Source organism: Hypomesus nipponensis, chromosome 15 (genome assembly GCF_054491055.1).
Source record: "Hypomesus nipponensis isolate SF chromosome 15, ASM5449105v1, whole genome shotgun sequence".
Lineage (NCBI taxonomy): Eukaryota > Metazoa > Chordata > Actinopteri > Osmeriformes > Osmeridae > Hypomesus > Hypomesus nipponensis.
The window spans coordinates 17,254,732-17,272,500 of NC_140375.1; the positions used below are offsets into that span (position 1 = coordinate 17,254,732).

General features: G+C 44.8%; 1 protein-coding gene across 8 annotated transcripts in view; it reads left to right on the plus strand.

Moving 5' to 3' along the window:
- The first annotated feature begins 9,677 nt into the window (after positions 1–9,677).
- The window catches only part of mecom (MDS1 and EVI1 complex locus), a 114,750-nt gene continuing 106,658 nt past the window's right edge, over positions 9,678–17,769 (plus strand). For 7 of the 8 annotated variants that reach the window (XM_084674376.1, XM_084674377.1, XM_084674380.1 and 4 more), the window contains exon 1: positions 9,679–9,936. In XM_084674376.1, coding sequence (XP_084530502.1) covers positions 9,900–9,936 — 37 coding nt within the window. In that variant the 5' untranslated portion in view covers positions 9,679–9,899. Of the gene's footprint in view, positions 9,937–17,769 lie in introns of all 8 variants that reach the window. The other variant, XM_084674379.1, reaches the window with a different exon arrangement.

Here is a 17,769-nt window from a genome sequence, read left to right on the forward strand (position 1 = left end):
GGGGAAAAAAAGCTGACAAAGTATTAGCTGACTGGTTGCTAGTTAGCTGGCTACCAGCCGGTACATGCGGTGCTTTGGAGAACTGGATTATCAGCTACAGATAGTGGGGACAATAGGGGGGACATTTTTGGGCAAGGCTAACCAACTGTAAAATAATGTGGAACGCCGGTAGCAAACGCATTGAATCGAATGCTAAGTTAGCCTGAATGTAGCTAAGAACGCCACTGTCTGAGAAATCTGGCACCGGAATTTTCAGGTCCACGTCCTTTTCTTAGTTCTATAACTAGCCACTACTAGCCCGATAATAAAAACAAATATGCCAGTTATCATGTAGACAGTACAGAAGCCGGCTGTGGTCCGTTTTGCGTCTAGCTTCAGACATGACCCTCGGACCGGTAAATAACTTGATGTTATATCACCCTGGCCTGTGCCTGTGGCTTTTCTACAGCTGTCTTTTTGTTCTAGTTAGCTAGCTAGCTATCTCCCAGAAGCTAACAAGCTACTGAACTGATGTTCTACTGTTGGTAATCGCGCGCAGGTGTGTGACGTTGCGACGTTTGTGATTGTGGCTAACTGTTTAGCTACCGTTAGCTTAACCTTTCGCCACAAAAACTTTAATTATGCCTAAACCGTGCAATGGAAACCACGACGATGCAAGCATCGCTTTCGGGAACAAGACGCACATTTTGACACCGACCTTGTCTATATGTAGCACACACAGGGAGCAATTAGGGTGGGTAATAAATACATAAATATATATAGAAGACAATATAGGTTGTGCTTGTCAATGAGACTCCTCAGAAGTTATTGTGATTACACTGGATTAAGCTAACCACAATGTATGTATTTAGGGTCAGATGGCTGAGCGGTTAGGGAGTCGGGCTATTAATCAGAAGGTTGCCGGTTCCTGGCCGTGCCAAATGACGTGTCCTTGGGCAAGGCACTTCACCCTACTTGCCTCAGGGAGAATGTCCCTGTACTTAATGTAAGTTGCTCTGGATAAGAGCGTCTGCTAAATTAGTGAATGTAATGTATTTTGCTGATTGTGGTGACCACATGGGAAGGTGGCTAGCAAGATAATATTGGTTAAATAACCTCCCTGGTTAAGAGCAACATGGCCAGCACTTAGTTCAGACAACATCACCGTCTGTTTAGAGGGAAATCATTTTGTGGGCGTGCGTGTGCCACCAATAAATGGCTGTTCATTAAGAACAGTGGCAGATGCGACGTGTGTTCACCAGATGAAATGAGAGCAGTTGAGAGAGTGAGTACTCATTCTGCAGCAGAGAGAGTGAGTACTCATTGTATTGTGGGTGACTTTAGGGAGGCATGTTATCATCCTGTTAGCTACACTAGAGACCATGGAGAGCTCTGATTGGATGAGCAGCCGCTCCTCAGCTGCAGTTACATCATGCTAGAGACAATTTAATCATGCCGCTCTCTTGTCTCTCCCTTGTCTCTCCCTTGTCTCTCTCTCTTTCTCTCTCCTCAGCATCCTTATTATTTGAAGTCGAGGCGGTGTAAGGGATCAGACAGCCTCTTCCAGGAACACCAAAGATGTGCTTGTCCTCAGTTTGACAGAGCAGGGCAGTTCTCCATCTGACCCCATCCTCCCTTTGCCCCCCGCTGCTTGAACACTGCCTCTCTTTAGTCTAAACCCTGACTATCCCAGCACCCCTCCTGCCCGAGTGTGGGGGATGAGTTTGGTAGACTAAGAAGGGGAGGGTTAGTGTGTGTGTGGGTGTGTGTGTGGGGGTGTATGTGTACACAGCATAGGACTGGTGGTGCATGAAATCGAGCTTCTCATATCATCTCTGTCTTTTCATCATCTCTGTCCGTGTTTTCATTTGCTCTAATCGTTGGTCAGTGTTTGCTCCTCTCCTTTTCATTTTCTTCCCTTTCCTTTTTTTCTCCTCCTCAAACCTTCTCATGCCCCTGTATCCTGAAGCACTCACAGCTGCGTTCTAAAAATGGAACAGGAGAGAGCAGAGCTGTATCCAGGCAACAGCATCTCGCGGCAAGTGATGACATAATGCAGAGGGAGTTCCTAATTCATCGTTTGAGACACATTTGTCACGCCTCACAGAGAGATCCAGATGAAATTCACTATCTGCAGTGATCTGTTCTGCTCCAGTGCATAAATACACTATCAACACAGTCGTATTGTACAGGAACCACATAAAACACAGTAACAGCACTGCTGAGGCAAACACTGACAAAGCGGTAAAATGGACTCTTGACAGAACACAGTCAAGATGAACGCAGTAACAATGAAGATCAAATGGAAATTAAATCCACAGTAAATATGGGCAGTTGACTGTATGTGAACAAAACCAACCAAATGGGTAATAGAGAAGCAAGATAAGTAGAAGAGAAACACTGTTCACATAGACGCTGTCTTTATGTAAAGCGAATTACGGCACATCAGGAAGAAGAAGAAAGAAAAAAAAACCCAGTCTAAGAATCACCCATTTTACTGTAATACATGCTAATACTTAACCAGCTGAACCCAGAACCCATGACAGGCAGCCTGGCGGTGAGCGGAGGTACTTACGGGCTACGTGTTTCTGGAAGCTGCTTCAGTCCGATCAACATGCAGCCTTCAGAGAGCACCTCCTGATGCATAGCCTGGCTGAGGAGGAGGGAGCCCAGCTCTGCTGCAGACGGCCGTGGCCAGGCACGACGAGGAGGAGGAGGCGGAGGAGCGTGCTGGCCATCTTTGTCTGAGCAAGTCTCGTCTGGCGACAGAAAAACACCCCCCACCTCGCAGTTGGTGGGCGACTGGACAGGAAGGAGCTGGCGACAGAGCGGATCTCCACGCTTCGCGCCGCCTCAGAACGGCTCACTAACTCCCGAAGCGCTCCCTCTCTCTTTCTATCTCTCTCTCTCTCTCTCTCTCTCTCACACACACATCCTCGAGTTGTTGCTAGAAATGGCTGCAGTGCCGCCACAGCGACCTAACAGCATCCCGCTCTCTCCCGGTGGCTCCTCCTCCTGCTGTTCCTCCTCAAACACATGCTTCTCCACACACACACACACACACAGCGCTCTGACATGCGGATACACCCTGCGTCAGAGTTGGAGGTGTTGCCGGGTCTTCTGGTCTGAAGGTGACGTGTTGCTCCAAGGTCCTACGCGCCTCTATCTCTCTCCGGCAGCCTCAGGATCACAGCAGCTGAATAATCCCTGGTTCCGAGCGGCACACACGACAGACCATGTGTGTGTTTGTTCCTACCTTCATCTCATCTCTCCCTGCAAATCTCCCTCTTGCCACTACTCCCTCCCTCCCTGCCTGCCTGCTCTGTTTTCCTCCCTCCCTCCTCTCTCTCTCCCTCTGTTTTTCTCTCTCCCTCTTTCCCTCTCTCTCTCTTCCTCTCTCCCTCTCTCTCCCTCCCTCTTTCCCTCTCTCTTCCTCTCTCTCTCTACCTTCCTCCCTCTCTCTGTCTCTCTCTATGTCTCTCTCTCTCTCCCTCTCAGCACCACACACAGTATATCAGGACCAAGGACAGCTCTGAGCATGTCGCTAAGGGAGGGAGGGAGGGAGGTTTTGGAGGTGGAAGTGACCTCGTTTCCGACAGTCCATCACCGTGACAACCGGTTTGCTGCGTTGGCAGCTGAATTTTGCACAGCCAGATATGGTCTGTTGCTTAACATTGCACACATGTGCATGCACACGTTCAGTATATGGGCACATAGATATACACATCAACTGCATTCTGCAGTATACACAGATCCATTGCTCAATAAGATTCCCCCCTTCCACATGCCAACCTGTGAATTTGTGAGACAATCATTATCATTTTTATCCTCGTCACTAAGCTAGTTGGAGTCGTCGTGCTGGCTTTGCTTGTAACCACCATCAAACCTTGCAAGTAGCTATACTTCTTATCTCACTCCTTTTCTCACACCAGCCATCCTTGCCACTGACTCATCCAGTTGTCTTTCTTCTTTCCTCCTCTCTCCTCCTCCTCTTCTCTCCTCTCTACTTTTCTCTCCTTCTCTCTCCTCCGCTCTACTCTTCTCTCCTCCTCTATCCTCCTCTTCTCCTCTATCCTCCTCTGCTCTACTCTTCTTTCCTTCTATCCTCTTCTCTCCTTCTCTTTACTCCTCTCCTCCTTTCTCCTCTTCTGTTCTCCTCTCTCCTCATCTCTACCCCTCTCTCCTCTTCTCTCCTTCTCTCCTTGTCTCCTCTCTTCTCTCTCCTTCTCTCCTCCCCACTCTATTGACTCCATGTTCTGGGTTTCCCCTCCTTCCTGCAGCAGACAGAGACTGTATGTGTGTGTGTGAGAGAGCTGCAGTGTGTGTGTGTGTGTGTGTGTGTGTGTGTGTGTGTGAGAGAGAGAGATGCAGTGTGTGTGTGTGTGAGAGAGAGAGAGAGATGCAGTGTGTGTGTGAGAGAGAGAGAGAGAGAGAGAGATGCAGTGTGTGAGAGAGAGAGCTGCAGTGTGTGTGTGTGTGTGAGAGAGAGCTGCAGTGTGTGTGTGAGAGAGAGAGAGATGCAGTGTGTGTGTGAGAGAGAGAGCTGCAGATTAGGTTGACTGTCTAGGTCATTAGACACATTACTCACTCCAAGCAATTCAAGGAAAGGACACCCCCGCCCTCCCTTTATGACATCATCTACTCCACGAACAAATTCAGTTAACCCCAACATACATACACAATCTGTCATCTCTTCTCTTTCTCTTACACATGCATATAATAAGTGTATTTACGTATCACTCTACAGTGGAAAAGAAGATGACGATACTGTACACAGATGAGTAAGGGGACAATCTGCTTACATTTTCCCATCACTTCACTTGGATTTTTTCCCCCCAGTCGATAAACAGTCTAGCCATTACTGTAAACAAAAGGGACGTAATCTATTTCGCAAGCTTTTTGTGGTAGCTCTAAACTTGCGCTGAAATAGAACTGTGACAATCTACAGCACCCCTAGAGGGCGAGGTGGTGAACTGCACCACAGTACTCTCAAAACATCCGTGTGAACAACTGACGTAAACTGCAGCTCAGTACACAGAGCATTCTAGGTCATGAACTCCATGCGCTCCATAATGACCATGGAGGCTACAGCCCAGATTCAGCAGCTGCCAGGAGTAGATCACAGCCTGGCTAGATCACATCCTGGCTACACTAGATCACATCCTGGTTACACTAGATCACATCCTGGTTACATTGGATCACAGCTTGGCTACACTAAATCACATCCTGGCTTGATCACATCCTGATTAAACTAGATCACATCCTGGCTTCACAAGATCACAGCCTGGCTAGATCACAGCTAGGTTACACTAGATCACATACTGGTTACACTAGATCACAGCCTGTTTACAGAAGATCACATCCTGGCTACAGAAGATCACATCCTGGCTACAATTGATCACGGACTGGCTACACTTTAAACTTCTTCTTTTTTTTCAACTTTTCCAAACTTTTTTTTCATAACTTTTTTCCAAAATATTTTTCAACTTTCTGACACATCAAGCCACGCCACACACCAAACACACACACAACCCACACATCAAGCCACGCCACACACCAAACACACACACAACCCACACATCAAGCCACGCCACACACTAAACACACACACAACAGACACACAGTCAGCTTCCCCCAGGAGCAGAGACCACAGCCAGCCTTCTCTCGTCTCTGTGCGTCCTCTAGTGGCAATACAGACTAACTCTAAAGCTGCCAAACAGCAGAATGACTCCTCAAATCGAACCCCTCTTTGTAAATTACTGTGGCACCTAGAAATGCACTGCTGGAATATACTGGTATCCAAGCTATTCATCAGTAATGAATAAGGCACATATGGTAATGATGGATAAGATCCAGTCCAGCCCAACATGAACCGTGATCGGGGCAACCTTAGAAGTGATTAACCTTGGATGCTTTTAACCTGTTGTTCCCTTCCTCTCCTTAATGAGATTCAATCACTACCTGGGTATCATCATATTTGAGTGGAAACAAATTGCTGCACCACAATTGCTGATGTGTGAACCAAATGATTTAAGGTATTATAAGAATGCAATTCATTTTCATTGCATGTTTTTCATCCACTACATGTGATGCTATTACTGTAATAGGGCTTTTAGAGGGTGTTAAAAAAAGTCCTACTCTAATACTGTACTATATGTTATTTTATTCATTAAAAGCCCATTTACCAAGACACAGGGACACATCCATGGCAAGTTTATTGAGGGGTTGACATATTGTCAGGGTTGACATCTTCGATTTTGAACTCCCAGGATACATCTATGAATTCACCACCACATATCCTTTCTTCGCTTTGAAGGTGTCTTCTCTCACCTTCATCAGTAATGCGTCAACAAGTCTGTCAAAAATATATTACCACTGAAGCAAATTACATTGAGGAATTTCTCTCTCCAAACTCTGGAGGAAAAATATCACTGTCATGAAACATACACACCAAACATAGTGTTACAATGTTTACAGAATTTGATTTCGATTCACAATGTCGTCTTGTGAAATCTTAAGTTTAGTTGAACGGTCGTAATTTTTTTCATTTTTAAACATGAACTGTCACTCAACATATACGTCTTATTCAAAATGCACAGCACCTCTGAACTCTTTACTATTTACTATTATCTTCAACCGGGAAGCAAATCAGCACATGGTCTGGCTATACTGGAAGGACAAATAAATAAACCTGATTACATTTCACATTGATTAGTCGTCAAGTGTTTGTTGAAGAGACTACAGCAATGTAAAAGTCAATCAGAATGAACGAGCACGGCCCTGTATCTCCAGTACGTGAAACATGCATCAAGCCTCAGAGGTCACGAGGGGGACTAGACAGCCCAGCCCCATCAAGACCATAAAGGCATCTGCTGTCCGTAGAGAGGAGATTAAGAGTTCTCAAAGAGCTGCTGTTAAAATGCACTTTTGCTGCCTGGAGGACGTTTGTCATTCAAACGTCCGTCTTTTCATTGCTGCAGTGGGAGTAGTAGTGCCGTTTGAACACTAGGTGGCACTATAATGTCATTGTTGTGTTTATTTGTGAGTGTTTGCACAGTATTAATATCACAGTTCTTGTCATTGCTTGATGTTATACTTATCCGTCTTTTCATTAGCAACTGATTAAATTTTTTCGTTTTCAGAAAAAGCACGAGTTATTAATATTTTGCTGTGAATATTTTGAAACGGGGATGTTGGTTGCTCACATTTATAGGCTGTGTCCTTTATTTTTAAGTGTATACCAACTTTTATGAGAATTAGAACCGTACGAAACCCAATAAAAAATGTCAAGGCTGGTAAACTAGACGACATGATGAAATGTATAGCATCATTCTTATTTTGAGAGTTTGTGATCGTTTCTTTGGCTTGAATATTTTTACTTATTTTTGAAGATCTACCTACCTTCAGCAGTCTATGCTTCTTAGGCTATTTGTTTCATATTTTAGAATCATTTTGCATTTCAGTATTGTTCTTGAGCTTTGATTGAATGTGAAAGGATAGAGGTGGATATAGGATGCTGCTAAACCATTCCCTGCATGCGAGAGTAAAGGCTAAGCTGTTACATTTCTCCACAAAGGGGCACTGTGTACTGGGGTATAAACGGCATTTATAGAAGCTCGTGCCTCTGTTCTGAGTATGAAGGACTGGTGAGGTATAATAGAATGACATTTTGTCAAAGTTTTTGCCTATTTGCAAAATTACATCTGATATGGATTTAAAATATTTGATGTGATAATACTGTCAAATGTCAAATGGTCTTACTTTTTAAATTCTATTGCATTTTTGTATTTTCTAAATTTGAAGAAATAATTATAGTGTCAAATATTCTAGTTTGTTATTATTTTATGCATTTTGTTACCATGTTGTAATACATTATTACAACACAATTGCTTGTTTTTAATATTCTAATTATTTTTCTTATGATTACACTTTTATTATTGTTATAATTCTTGCTGTTATATAATTGCATCTATATGTGTTTGCTACTTGTCATTGTTTCATCAAAGACTATCGTAAATAAATAAAACAATTAAGCTTCATAGCCACATTTGTTAAGTGACTATGCAAACCATGACTATGATTATAATAGACGTATAATTATTTGTTATAAGTTAGTTTATTCTTTTTTTCCTGTCTCTTGTATTTTTTGATAATGTCTTGCTGCAGCATTGATAAATATTCCTGTTGATCACTTGATTGATTACCTTGCTCAAAGGGTCACACGAGCGCACAGTAATTTCCTCGCGCCCGAGGCTTTCTTTTCACTTTTATTCTGGCACCTATATGCTACAAATTATGTTTTTATTTTAACCTCTAAACCACCTTCTATATACACTCTCTATGCTTCTCATCGAACCATTGCATGGGCACAACACATGTTTTTTTCTTGTTTTCTGAAAATGTTAGCAATGGCCAATTATTAAACATTTAGGATCTAATTAGGTTAACATCAGATCCAGGCTCTGACTTGCTTGACCTATTTTGATGTGATAATAATTTAACTAGGTTACTTTAAGGGTCTTGAACCCAATTATTTTTTATTTATCATTACAATCCCCACGGGGTTGTCCAGATCTCTAGGCGTCACCAGGGTATCAAATTATAGTAGTTTATGGATTTGAAAGTGATCTCTTACCATTCAAACAATACATTTCTGTTCCCATTTAACTTAATTGAGCGCGCTTCCTTCAGCTGTAGATCCGAAATGTAGCTTTTCTGCTTCGCGCACTACATCTGTACAGGAGGGGCCCTCTATGGTAACATTTTGTCATTAGCCTACTTTCGAGGTAGACTAAGGTAGGCTGAGGTAAACTACAATAAACTGAGAACCTGCCTCGACTTGGTAAATTAAATGGGAAGGTAACTTATGTATTCATTTAAGTCTCAATGTCTCATTTCGATCATCATTTGGAATCGATAAATTGAGTTCACAAAGTTCATTAAAGGGTTCACTTCGTAGGTCAGCCTTACCTCATGCAAATCTAATTAATGAGCAATTAACTTAATTATATTGTCTCAAATCATTGACAGTCCGACACACTTCTTGCCGATAAAAGTCAAGCAACGTTTTGAGCAGGTGTCACTTGAAATGAAAACATAAAAATAAGGATTTAGACTATTATACGCAATGCTGTTGTGTAGGAATATCAATTAAAACGATTTATATTATTTAAATTGTTAGTAGCCTACTGTGCCCTATCAATTTGTGAATTGTGACACTTAGGCTATATTCCATTGGGCTTTAACCCAACATTTTATTGCACGTGATTTCTGTGGCTAGGCCAGTCCGGTGCTGGAAACAAAGCACAAGAGCCGATATAAAAATAATTCTCATATAATTGCCACCAGCATCTGAAAAGCCTAAGCACTGTTAGTCCCGAGCGCTTTTGTAGGCTGTGAGAGTGTGTGTGCGCGCGCGTGTGCAGGCTATGTGAAGGGGGTGGAGGGGTACAGTTATCAATTATTTCAATTCGGGAGGTCTCTCAAATAGAAAAAAGCAAGCACAACATTGTTCAAAAGTTTACAATATAATTTTACACGTAACTACATTTCAATACGAAATGTAGAATTGTAAAAGTCCTAGAATTTTTATTTTAATTTAAGTTTGCGTCTCTCCGAAGGTAAGGACCGTGACGACTCCTTTCTTGAGCCAGTAATCTTTGAAGATCTGACGTGAAGGGATCTATGTGCAACTGCAGTCTGACAAGACCAGTAGGCTAATATCAAGTGATAAATCGTTCCAAACTTTTTGGCGGTGGTGGCAGTTTCGCTATGCGCATGTGCGAAGGTGTCCAAACTGACAATGCTGGAGAGATAGCGAGTCTGGATTGAGAAACACAGAGAAAAGGACACAGAAAAAAGAAAAACGAGGAAAACATCCAAGCAAAAATCAAACAAACCCACGCCGAAAGACTAGCATCATGAGGTCCAAGGGCAGGGCACGGAAACTGGCCACGAGTAGGTGCAAAATCCCTTTCTTTGCCTTTTGAAACTGCCATCTTGTACGTGTGTATTTTATACCGCAGGTAGCAGTGCGTTTGCATCTAGAAATAGTATAGCAATATAGCCTACAGTTGCCATTTATATCAATTGAAATGTACACTTGCGATGAGTTAAAAGGACATGTTGGTTCAGGGTTTGCATATTGAAGCTGACAACCCAGTCCGTTCAGAAAAGTATAACAAAAATTAAATTGTCCTTGTTAGTCGCCTAACTTTGAAAGTAGTTGCGCAGACAGCGGAGCCTAACTTTATACCGAACTATTATCTAACGAGACTATGTTGCATGTAGTGGGCGCTGTAGCGTTGGACAATCCTCCGTCTTCTATGCTGTGGTTGCACGCACTTCGACTGGCCACTGTAATTTGCAGAAGCAACTTTGAAAAGGCAGGTTCGCTCATACAGACTACGGGAACGAAAGATTGCAAAAGCAGGGACTGACAATAAAATATATACAGGTACAATTATAGCGCGTTTGTCAGAAATGGCAATAAAGGACATTGAAATTACTGCTTGCTGGGTACGTGCGGTGTGTCACATTCATCTTTTGTATACAGTGCATTGTAAGCTATTAGGTTGTAGGTTAATACACTTTCATCTGTCGTTTTATTAGTCGTTGTACAGAACCGCAGGCTGTGATAAATGTTTCTTAAAGATGTTGAATAAATGAATAGGCTAATAAATGTAATTAGTCTAATCCTTAAGTGACGCTAATGTTTTGAAGATCAGCTAAACGTATTTTGCCATTGATCAAATCAATTTAAATCAATTTTAGGTAGGCTATTAAAATAGCTCAGCTGAAGGATAACCTACAAGTTGTTCTCTTGAGTGTTTCCCATAACCTATAGATTATCTTGGGGTGGTGTAAAGTGTGTAGCCTGCTGATTTTGACCTTGCAAAAACGGGATGCTAATCATCAAAGTCGTCATGATTGTTGAAAAACATATGTTCGATCGGTTTCGAATTGTTTTTTTTATTTTTATTTTTTATCGTAGCCAATTACAAGGCCTATACAACCCGAATCAATAGGGAAGCTGAATCAAAGTTTGTAAAACTATGTTTAGCCCAAGTTATAATTCTTAAAAAAATGTTTTCACCCAAAAAAGAGTAGCTAATTGTCTACACAGCCAGGTTTGCGATGATTTCCCTGCAGGCTAAATAACGATATGCGCGCAGCGTCTAAAAAATTCTCCCGGCACATGTAGCCTAGTAGGCTATTGTCTTAAGTACACCTCAGTCTTAAGAACATGTTATTGAAGAATGTAGCCCCTGTTGATAATATATTTGTAGGCTACTAGGCTATAGGCCTGTTTTCAAACTTCATAAAGCCCAACCATGTTGCCACTTTTTTTTGTTGCCCATAGCCAAAAGGTCCAGATACTGACAGTATTAGGACTTGGAAGTTTTTATACCATTGCGCACATAAACATTCAAACAAGATTGAAGGCGGGCGAGAGAGTTTATTTTTTAAACTGGTGTTTGGTTGTGTCACATAGAAATCTGGACCGCTCTGTCAAGCATTTTTGGAAGTCCATACCTACAATCTAAAAAAGGGGAGGGGAGTTTGGGTAGTGTATTATTTATTCAAGATGTAAGAAGATTTCTAAATCACGAGTCAAAGACAGAATGTTCTAAAGCGGTCTGATGTGAACTTCTGAACATCACTGAATATTAAAATCCACAGACTTCTCATAAACCACGTGTTTTCAATGTGTGCTTGTCAGAACTGTGTAAACGGGTATGTAACCATGTTGTACCAAAGAAAGTGCGAAAATATAATCGCACTATAGGTAGGTTAGATTATAACCTATAACTAACGGAAGTAACGTGTATTTAATATTTTTCCTCACTGATTTGAATGTTAAGTGCCTTCTGCTTGAAGACAGCGCATTGCGTAGAGAGCCGTTCATAGCACCGCTTATAAAAGGTTAATGGATAGGGCCATTCAAGTGAGAGGAGGCGGAAAAGTTCCACTGTCCTGGCGCAGCACTCTTTTTATGTTTCCTTCGCTTGTTTAAAAAATAAACACATGTTCCTCAGGTGCATACGTAAGCAATCTAACATAATTTGCACAGTCACGGGACCTTTTCTCCCCCGTTTCTGTCGACCCAAGTTTTCACTAATGCGACCTATGTTACTGTCAAACGGTTATTATGTATGGTGTATCAAGTTTGAATTTGAGTATAATGGATAACAAAGTATTTGACATGTAAATAATGAAATAATTAAGTAATATTAGAAAAATAAGAAAGTATTTTTTTAGACGGAAATTATTGTAAATATCTCTCAGAAATGAGTGTGCGTGTGGGCTGTCTATAGTAGGTATTAATGGTAAGGTGTGTTGGTCCTGGGGTATAAAGCAACTCTCATACAACCTATTTCATCCATTAACGCCCCTGTAAGCTGGAGTGTCTACTGTCTTAGTGTTGCGTTGGGAAGAGCCCCCCCCCTCTCATACACACACACACACACACACACACACACACACACACACACACACACACACACACACACACACACACACACACACACACACACACACACACAGACACACAGCCTTCTCTTCAGGTTTCTAGTGTTAATAACTGAGTCTATGACCACATATTTGGCTGTTAACACCGTTCTGATGACTAGGTTAGGGTTTGTTTATGTGATTCTGTCACATTGTTGAAGGATGACAGGGGCTTTGGTGCCTGGTGTCTAGCCCTGAATCTACTGGGCCTCCCATCTCTGGCCTGGTGTCCAGCCCTAAATCTACTGGGCCTCCCATCTCTGGCCTGGTGTCCAACCCTGAATCTACTGGGCCTCCCATCTCTGGCTTGGTGTCCAGCCCTAAATCTACTGGGCCTCCCATCTCTGGCCTGGTGTCCAGCCCTAAATCTACTGGGCCTCTCATCTCTGGCCTGGTGTCCAACCCTGAATCTACTGGGCCTCTCATCTCTGGCTTGGTGTCCAGTTCTAAATCTACTGGGCCTCCCATCTCTGGCTTGGTGTCCAACCCTAAATCTAGTGGGCCTCTCATCTCTGGCTTGGTGTCCAGCCCTGAATCTACTGGGCCTCCCATCTCTGGCCTGGTGTCCAACCCTGAATCTAGTGGGCCTCTCATCTCTGGCCTGGTGTCCAACCCTGAATCTAGTGGGCCTCCCATCTCTGGCCTGGTGTCCAGCCCTGAATCTAGTGGGCCTCTCATCTCTGGCTTTATCTGTGCACTATAAAAGGACCTGATAAGTGATGGCGAATGAACTTTTAAAATTGATGGCTACATTGTAACTGTGTTTGAAAAATAAGCCTTTGTTATTGTGATATTTTGCTATGTGGCACTGCAGTGTTAAGGTCAGAGAGGGGGGTGGGGGTGGGTGCTGCAACTCAGACAGTGTGGGAACACCAAGGGCCTCTCATCAAGCCTGGGAACCTCTGTGTGTTTACCACAGGGAAACAGCACCAACACAGAACAATGAGCTAACCTTACCCCTTCTAAATAAGAAGTCATTTCTGCTTTCTTCCGACAGGTCAGGGAGTTAGAGATAGGGAGTCCATACAAATGCCTGCAGTCTGGCCTCAGTCTGGTCTGCTGTCCAGCCAAGGCTGAGGTCATTATCCACACAGCACTTGTGAGCTAAGCATATTCTCATACAGTAGATGATGTTTGTGTGAGAGTGTGTGTTAGGGCAGGCATGGGGTGGACAGAGAGAGATTCATAATTGTATATTGGATGTAAGAGTGATGGACGGAATCATATTTCTGTTACTGGATGTCGTATGTGTTATTTACTGAACAACTGTATAGGTTTAGAAAACTTACATTAAAAGGTTAACCAATCACGGTATTGAAGTAAATTGTTATGTTTTTGCAACACATTGCTTCTTGTTTCCACAAAGCGGACGCACAATGAGGTTTGGGCTCCTCGCTGCTCTAAGAAAGGTGGGGCTGCCGCAGTACTTCAGTCATGTCACACTTCCATCAGTTTCCTGGAGCAGGTGGAGAGCAGATCTCCTGCTTATTCTAACACACGCACACACACACACACACACACACACACACACACACACACACACACACACACACACACTCCCCCTGAGTAATAACCAAACGGACGTGTTGAGGTGGACACTTCATTCATTCCATTATGGGACCGCGATAATATTCTGTAGGTGTTTGTCCTGGCAGTCTTTTCTATCCGTACGCTGCTATGCAACAAACAGGAATTATCCAACAATCAGTGTATGAGGCTAGTGATAACAGTGTGTTCCAGTGTTGCGGAGCGGGAGGGTGGGGCTGTGTCAGGGCGTGTGTGTATCCGTTGTTCATGATTAACTCAGGGGAGGAAAGGGAGATCAGGTCGTTCCCATTTGTTACTGGGCCAGGGAGGACTGAGGGGGGGGGGTGGCCAGGGGCTCCTGTACACCTTTCATCTCCGCCACACCAAGTCTCACTATTCAGACTGAACCTCATTAAGCTGTGACCTTTCCCCCCCAAGACGGGAAGGATCAAAGCCGGGGGGCCTTCTCGGCGAAGTTCCTCTGGAACATGGACCTGATTGTTTTTGATGGCACCTGTCTTGTCCATGTTCAGTGGTCGATGTCCGGACTGAAGGGGATGTGAACGTTGGGGGCGTCCCGCCTGTCTCAGGTGTGAGGCACTAGAACCCGCGGTCCTCTGGTTCCCGTAAGATGTGTCTGAAGCACTTCCTCGTTCTGCAGGGGGGGGGTGTATGTGTGTGTGTATGTCCGCGTGTTTGTTGTCGGTCAGCGGGGGTCACAGTGTGGAAAGAATGTGCCTGTTGAAAGGAATGCTGCGCTGATTAGGGCTCCATACCTGCGCGCTGGCTGGGCTGGAGGCGGCGTTAGGAGACAGAGGAAGGGCTGGAACAAAAAGACAGTGGAGGTTCCTTTCTGCCGCACATTCCGACGATCCCGCGACCAGGGCCCCTGTTACCCACTTTGATGAGAAGCTCTCTGGGCTTCCTGGGATTGTGGCTTCTCAGCAAACACAAAAACAAAGCAGCCGTAGGGCGAGGGGGAACAGGAGCCGGGGCTCACCGCAGGATGTCCTGTTTTGATTAAGGTTAGCATCCCCGACCCTGCAGAAATATTGTTTTAACGCACAGAGGAGCGTAGTGGTGACCCACTCTGTGACCTGGGACAGTGTCCTCCCTGATGAGACGGGAATGAAAGGTGTGCACCTCAAGAGTTCCATCGCACAGGAAGTCGAGTGATAATGAGGCAGTTAGGAAGTCGGAGGGCGTCATGACAACAGAATGTGGAGCAGGTGCAGGTCTGGGTGGGGTGGAGCCAGGAGAGACACTGCAGTCCAAGTTTAGGAGCACACACCGGTCTGACTCTGGCCCTTATCTGTCTTTCTTCCCTTGTTTGGAGTCGGGGAGAGCAGTGATGCGACGAGGAAAGCTTTGTTGTTCAGTCTCTGCTTGAGGGCTTAGCCTGATAGGAGGATTTCACTTGTTCCAGTCATGTCCACTGAGCCAGCAGCCGGGGGCCCCCAGGACTGGGCCTGGACGTCTCTGTCAGGGCCATGGCAGGCTGGGGCCACCATGCCCCCTGTGTTCAGCGGGTCAGTGGACAGGCTAATCGATTTATCTCTGTTTCACACAGACCTTTCTCTTTCCATCATAGCTCTCTCTTCCTCTTTTTCCGTCTCACGGTCTCCCCCCCCCCCTCTCTTTTTTTCTCTTTCTCTCTCTTTCACACACCCAGACACAAATCCTCTCTCTCTCTCTTCTTCTCTCTCACTTTCTTTCTTTCTCGGTCGTTTTCTTTCTGTCTTTCTCTTCTTTCTGTCTCTCCGCTTTCCCCACATTGAGGGTCAGGGTTTAAATTTAGCCCCTGTCCAGCCGCAGCCATGGCCCCTTAGGGATGCTGGGCGGAGGAGACCTTGTTTTCCTGACCGTCCCCCCTTGATGAAGTGTCTGAATGGGGGACCGAAGGCTTTTGGAATGGACTGGAAACTTCCCATTCATCAGTGTAAAGAGATACTGTGCTGACACTAAACAGAGAGACGGCCAAGCATAACACGGGCCATGTGGGCCCGAGACTCGGTCTGTCTCGGCACAGACGGGCTCATGTGGGCCGGAGACTCGGTCTGTCTCGGTAACCAGAATTACACAGATACAAGATATTCTCTTTTGGCGTTCCGTTTCCCTTTTGTGCCTGCCTGCCTGTCTGCCTGTCTGGGCATAGTTGGGCATAGTTGCTTGTTCAAGCAGCTTGGAGAGTTGGGGTGTTGACCCATTGCTCTGTGTCCTGATTGCCCTGCTGGCCTGGTGTGGTTGGCCAAGTAAGGGCAAGGTAGAGCAGGGCATGACAGGGCAGTGCTGTGCAGGGCAGGTGTGGAGTCCACTTCTGCCCACACATCAATCCATGACAACTGACAGTTTAATCTGAGCAAGCAGACAGGCCATTACTGAGCATGTGGGCAGCCAATTGCATCAACGATCAATGACAAAGGCTGTAGTGGGTACTAGAGAAAAGGAATGAGTGAGGGAGAGAGATTGTGGGGGAAGAGCGAGGGGAGGGATGAGGTGTACTAGGAAATAGGTAGTTATGAAAGTGAAGGTCAGTTCTGGAGAGGTGACAAACAGGCTGTCAGGATCTGAGAGATTGAGATAATCCTTAGATGCTGCACACACACACACACACACACACACACACACACACTGTTGTGCTCGATGAAATACTGCCCCATCACACGCACACACACACACACACACACACACATATACTCATCACAATATAGTTTGATTGAGTGTAGTTGGAAAATTAAATGCCAACATGGCTTTTAAAGTCATGCTGTGGGTTGCAGTCCTGGCTGTGCAGTGTAATCACTACTTGTGACTGAAAAGCTAGTTTATGAAAATGCCACAGCTTCAGTGTGACCCATCTGATTGGTGGCCCTTGGGGCCCAGCAGTACGACCCAGTCATGGTCTGACCCACTCGGGGAGATCCAGGTATGTTTGCGCTGCCCCATTTACTAAGGAATTCATGTCTTTACCGCACATAACTAATTAAGGTTTAGTTCACCTCTTCCCCCAATGTTCTTAATTTTTCGGAATGTTTACCAGTGAACTAGTGGCCCAGACGAAGATTTGGCCTTGGCTCTGATAAAACAACATAGATGTTTCCCCGAGGACGTCTGCGATCCAGCTGCTCGTTTATCCTGCGTTATCTCTCAGCAGATCAACAGGCCCCCCCCCCTCTCAGCTGTGCCCCTCTTCCCTGCCCTGGGTGGACACCTTTGAGTGATGATGACTCATTGCTAGGAGGGTGAACTCTACACCCCTCCAGTCTTTATGGATTTGTCTTTGGCAGAATCCTGTCCCCTGATGCCAAGAAGCTGTCCGTCTCCATGACTGTGTGACAAGGCCAGGCTGCCCAGGCTCAAGCGGGGCCCTTCGCCTCTCGCCCGGCCTGAGACCCCCAGGACCAGGCTTCATTCTCAGTCTCCCCCCCCCCTCCACCTCTCCCTCATCCTACCACCAGCCTTCTTTGTTTTTTTTCCTCCACCAGGCTTCAGGTCTATAGGACCTCTGTCCAGGGTCTCCCCCCCCCCCCCCCCACAGTTCTAGTGATGAGGCTTAGCCTACCCTAAGAATAATTGTTACCTTGAGCAAAGAGTTTTAAAGTATGTATTGTAACAGATTTAACTATTTTTTTCTTCCAAATCATACTCGTACTAGTGATGGACTTTGCACAGAAGCAGCTTTTATTTCCTGCACGTCTTCCTGTGTGATTTGATGTTTCTGTGATAATTCAATTTGTACAAAGGCTATTCCTCATG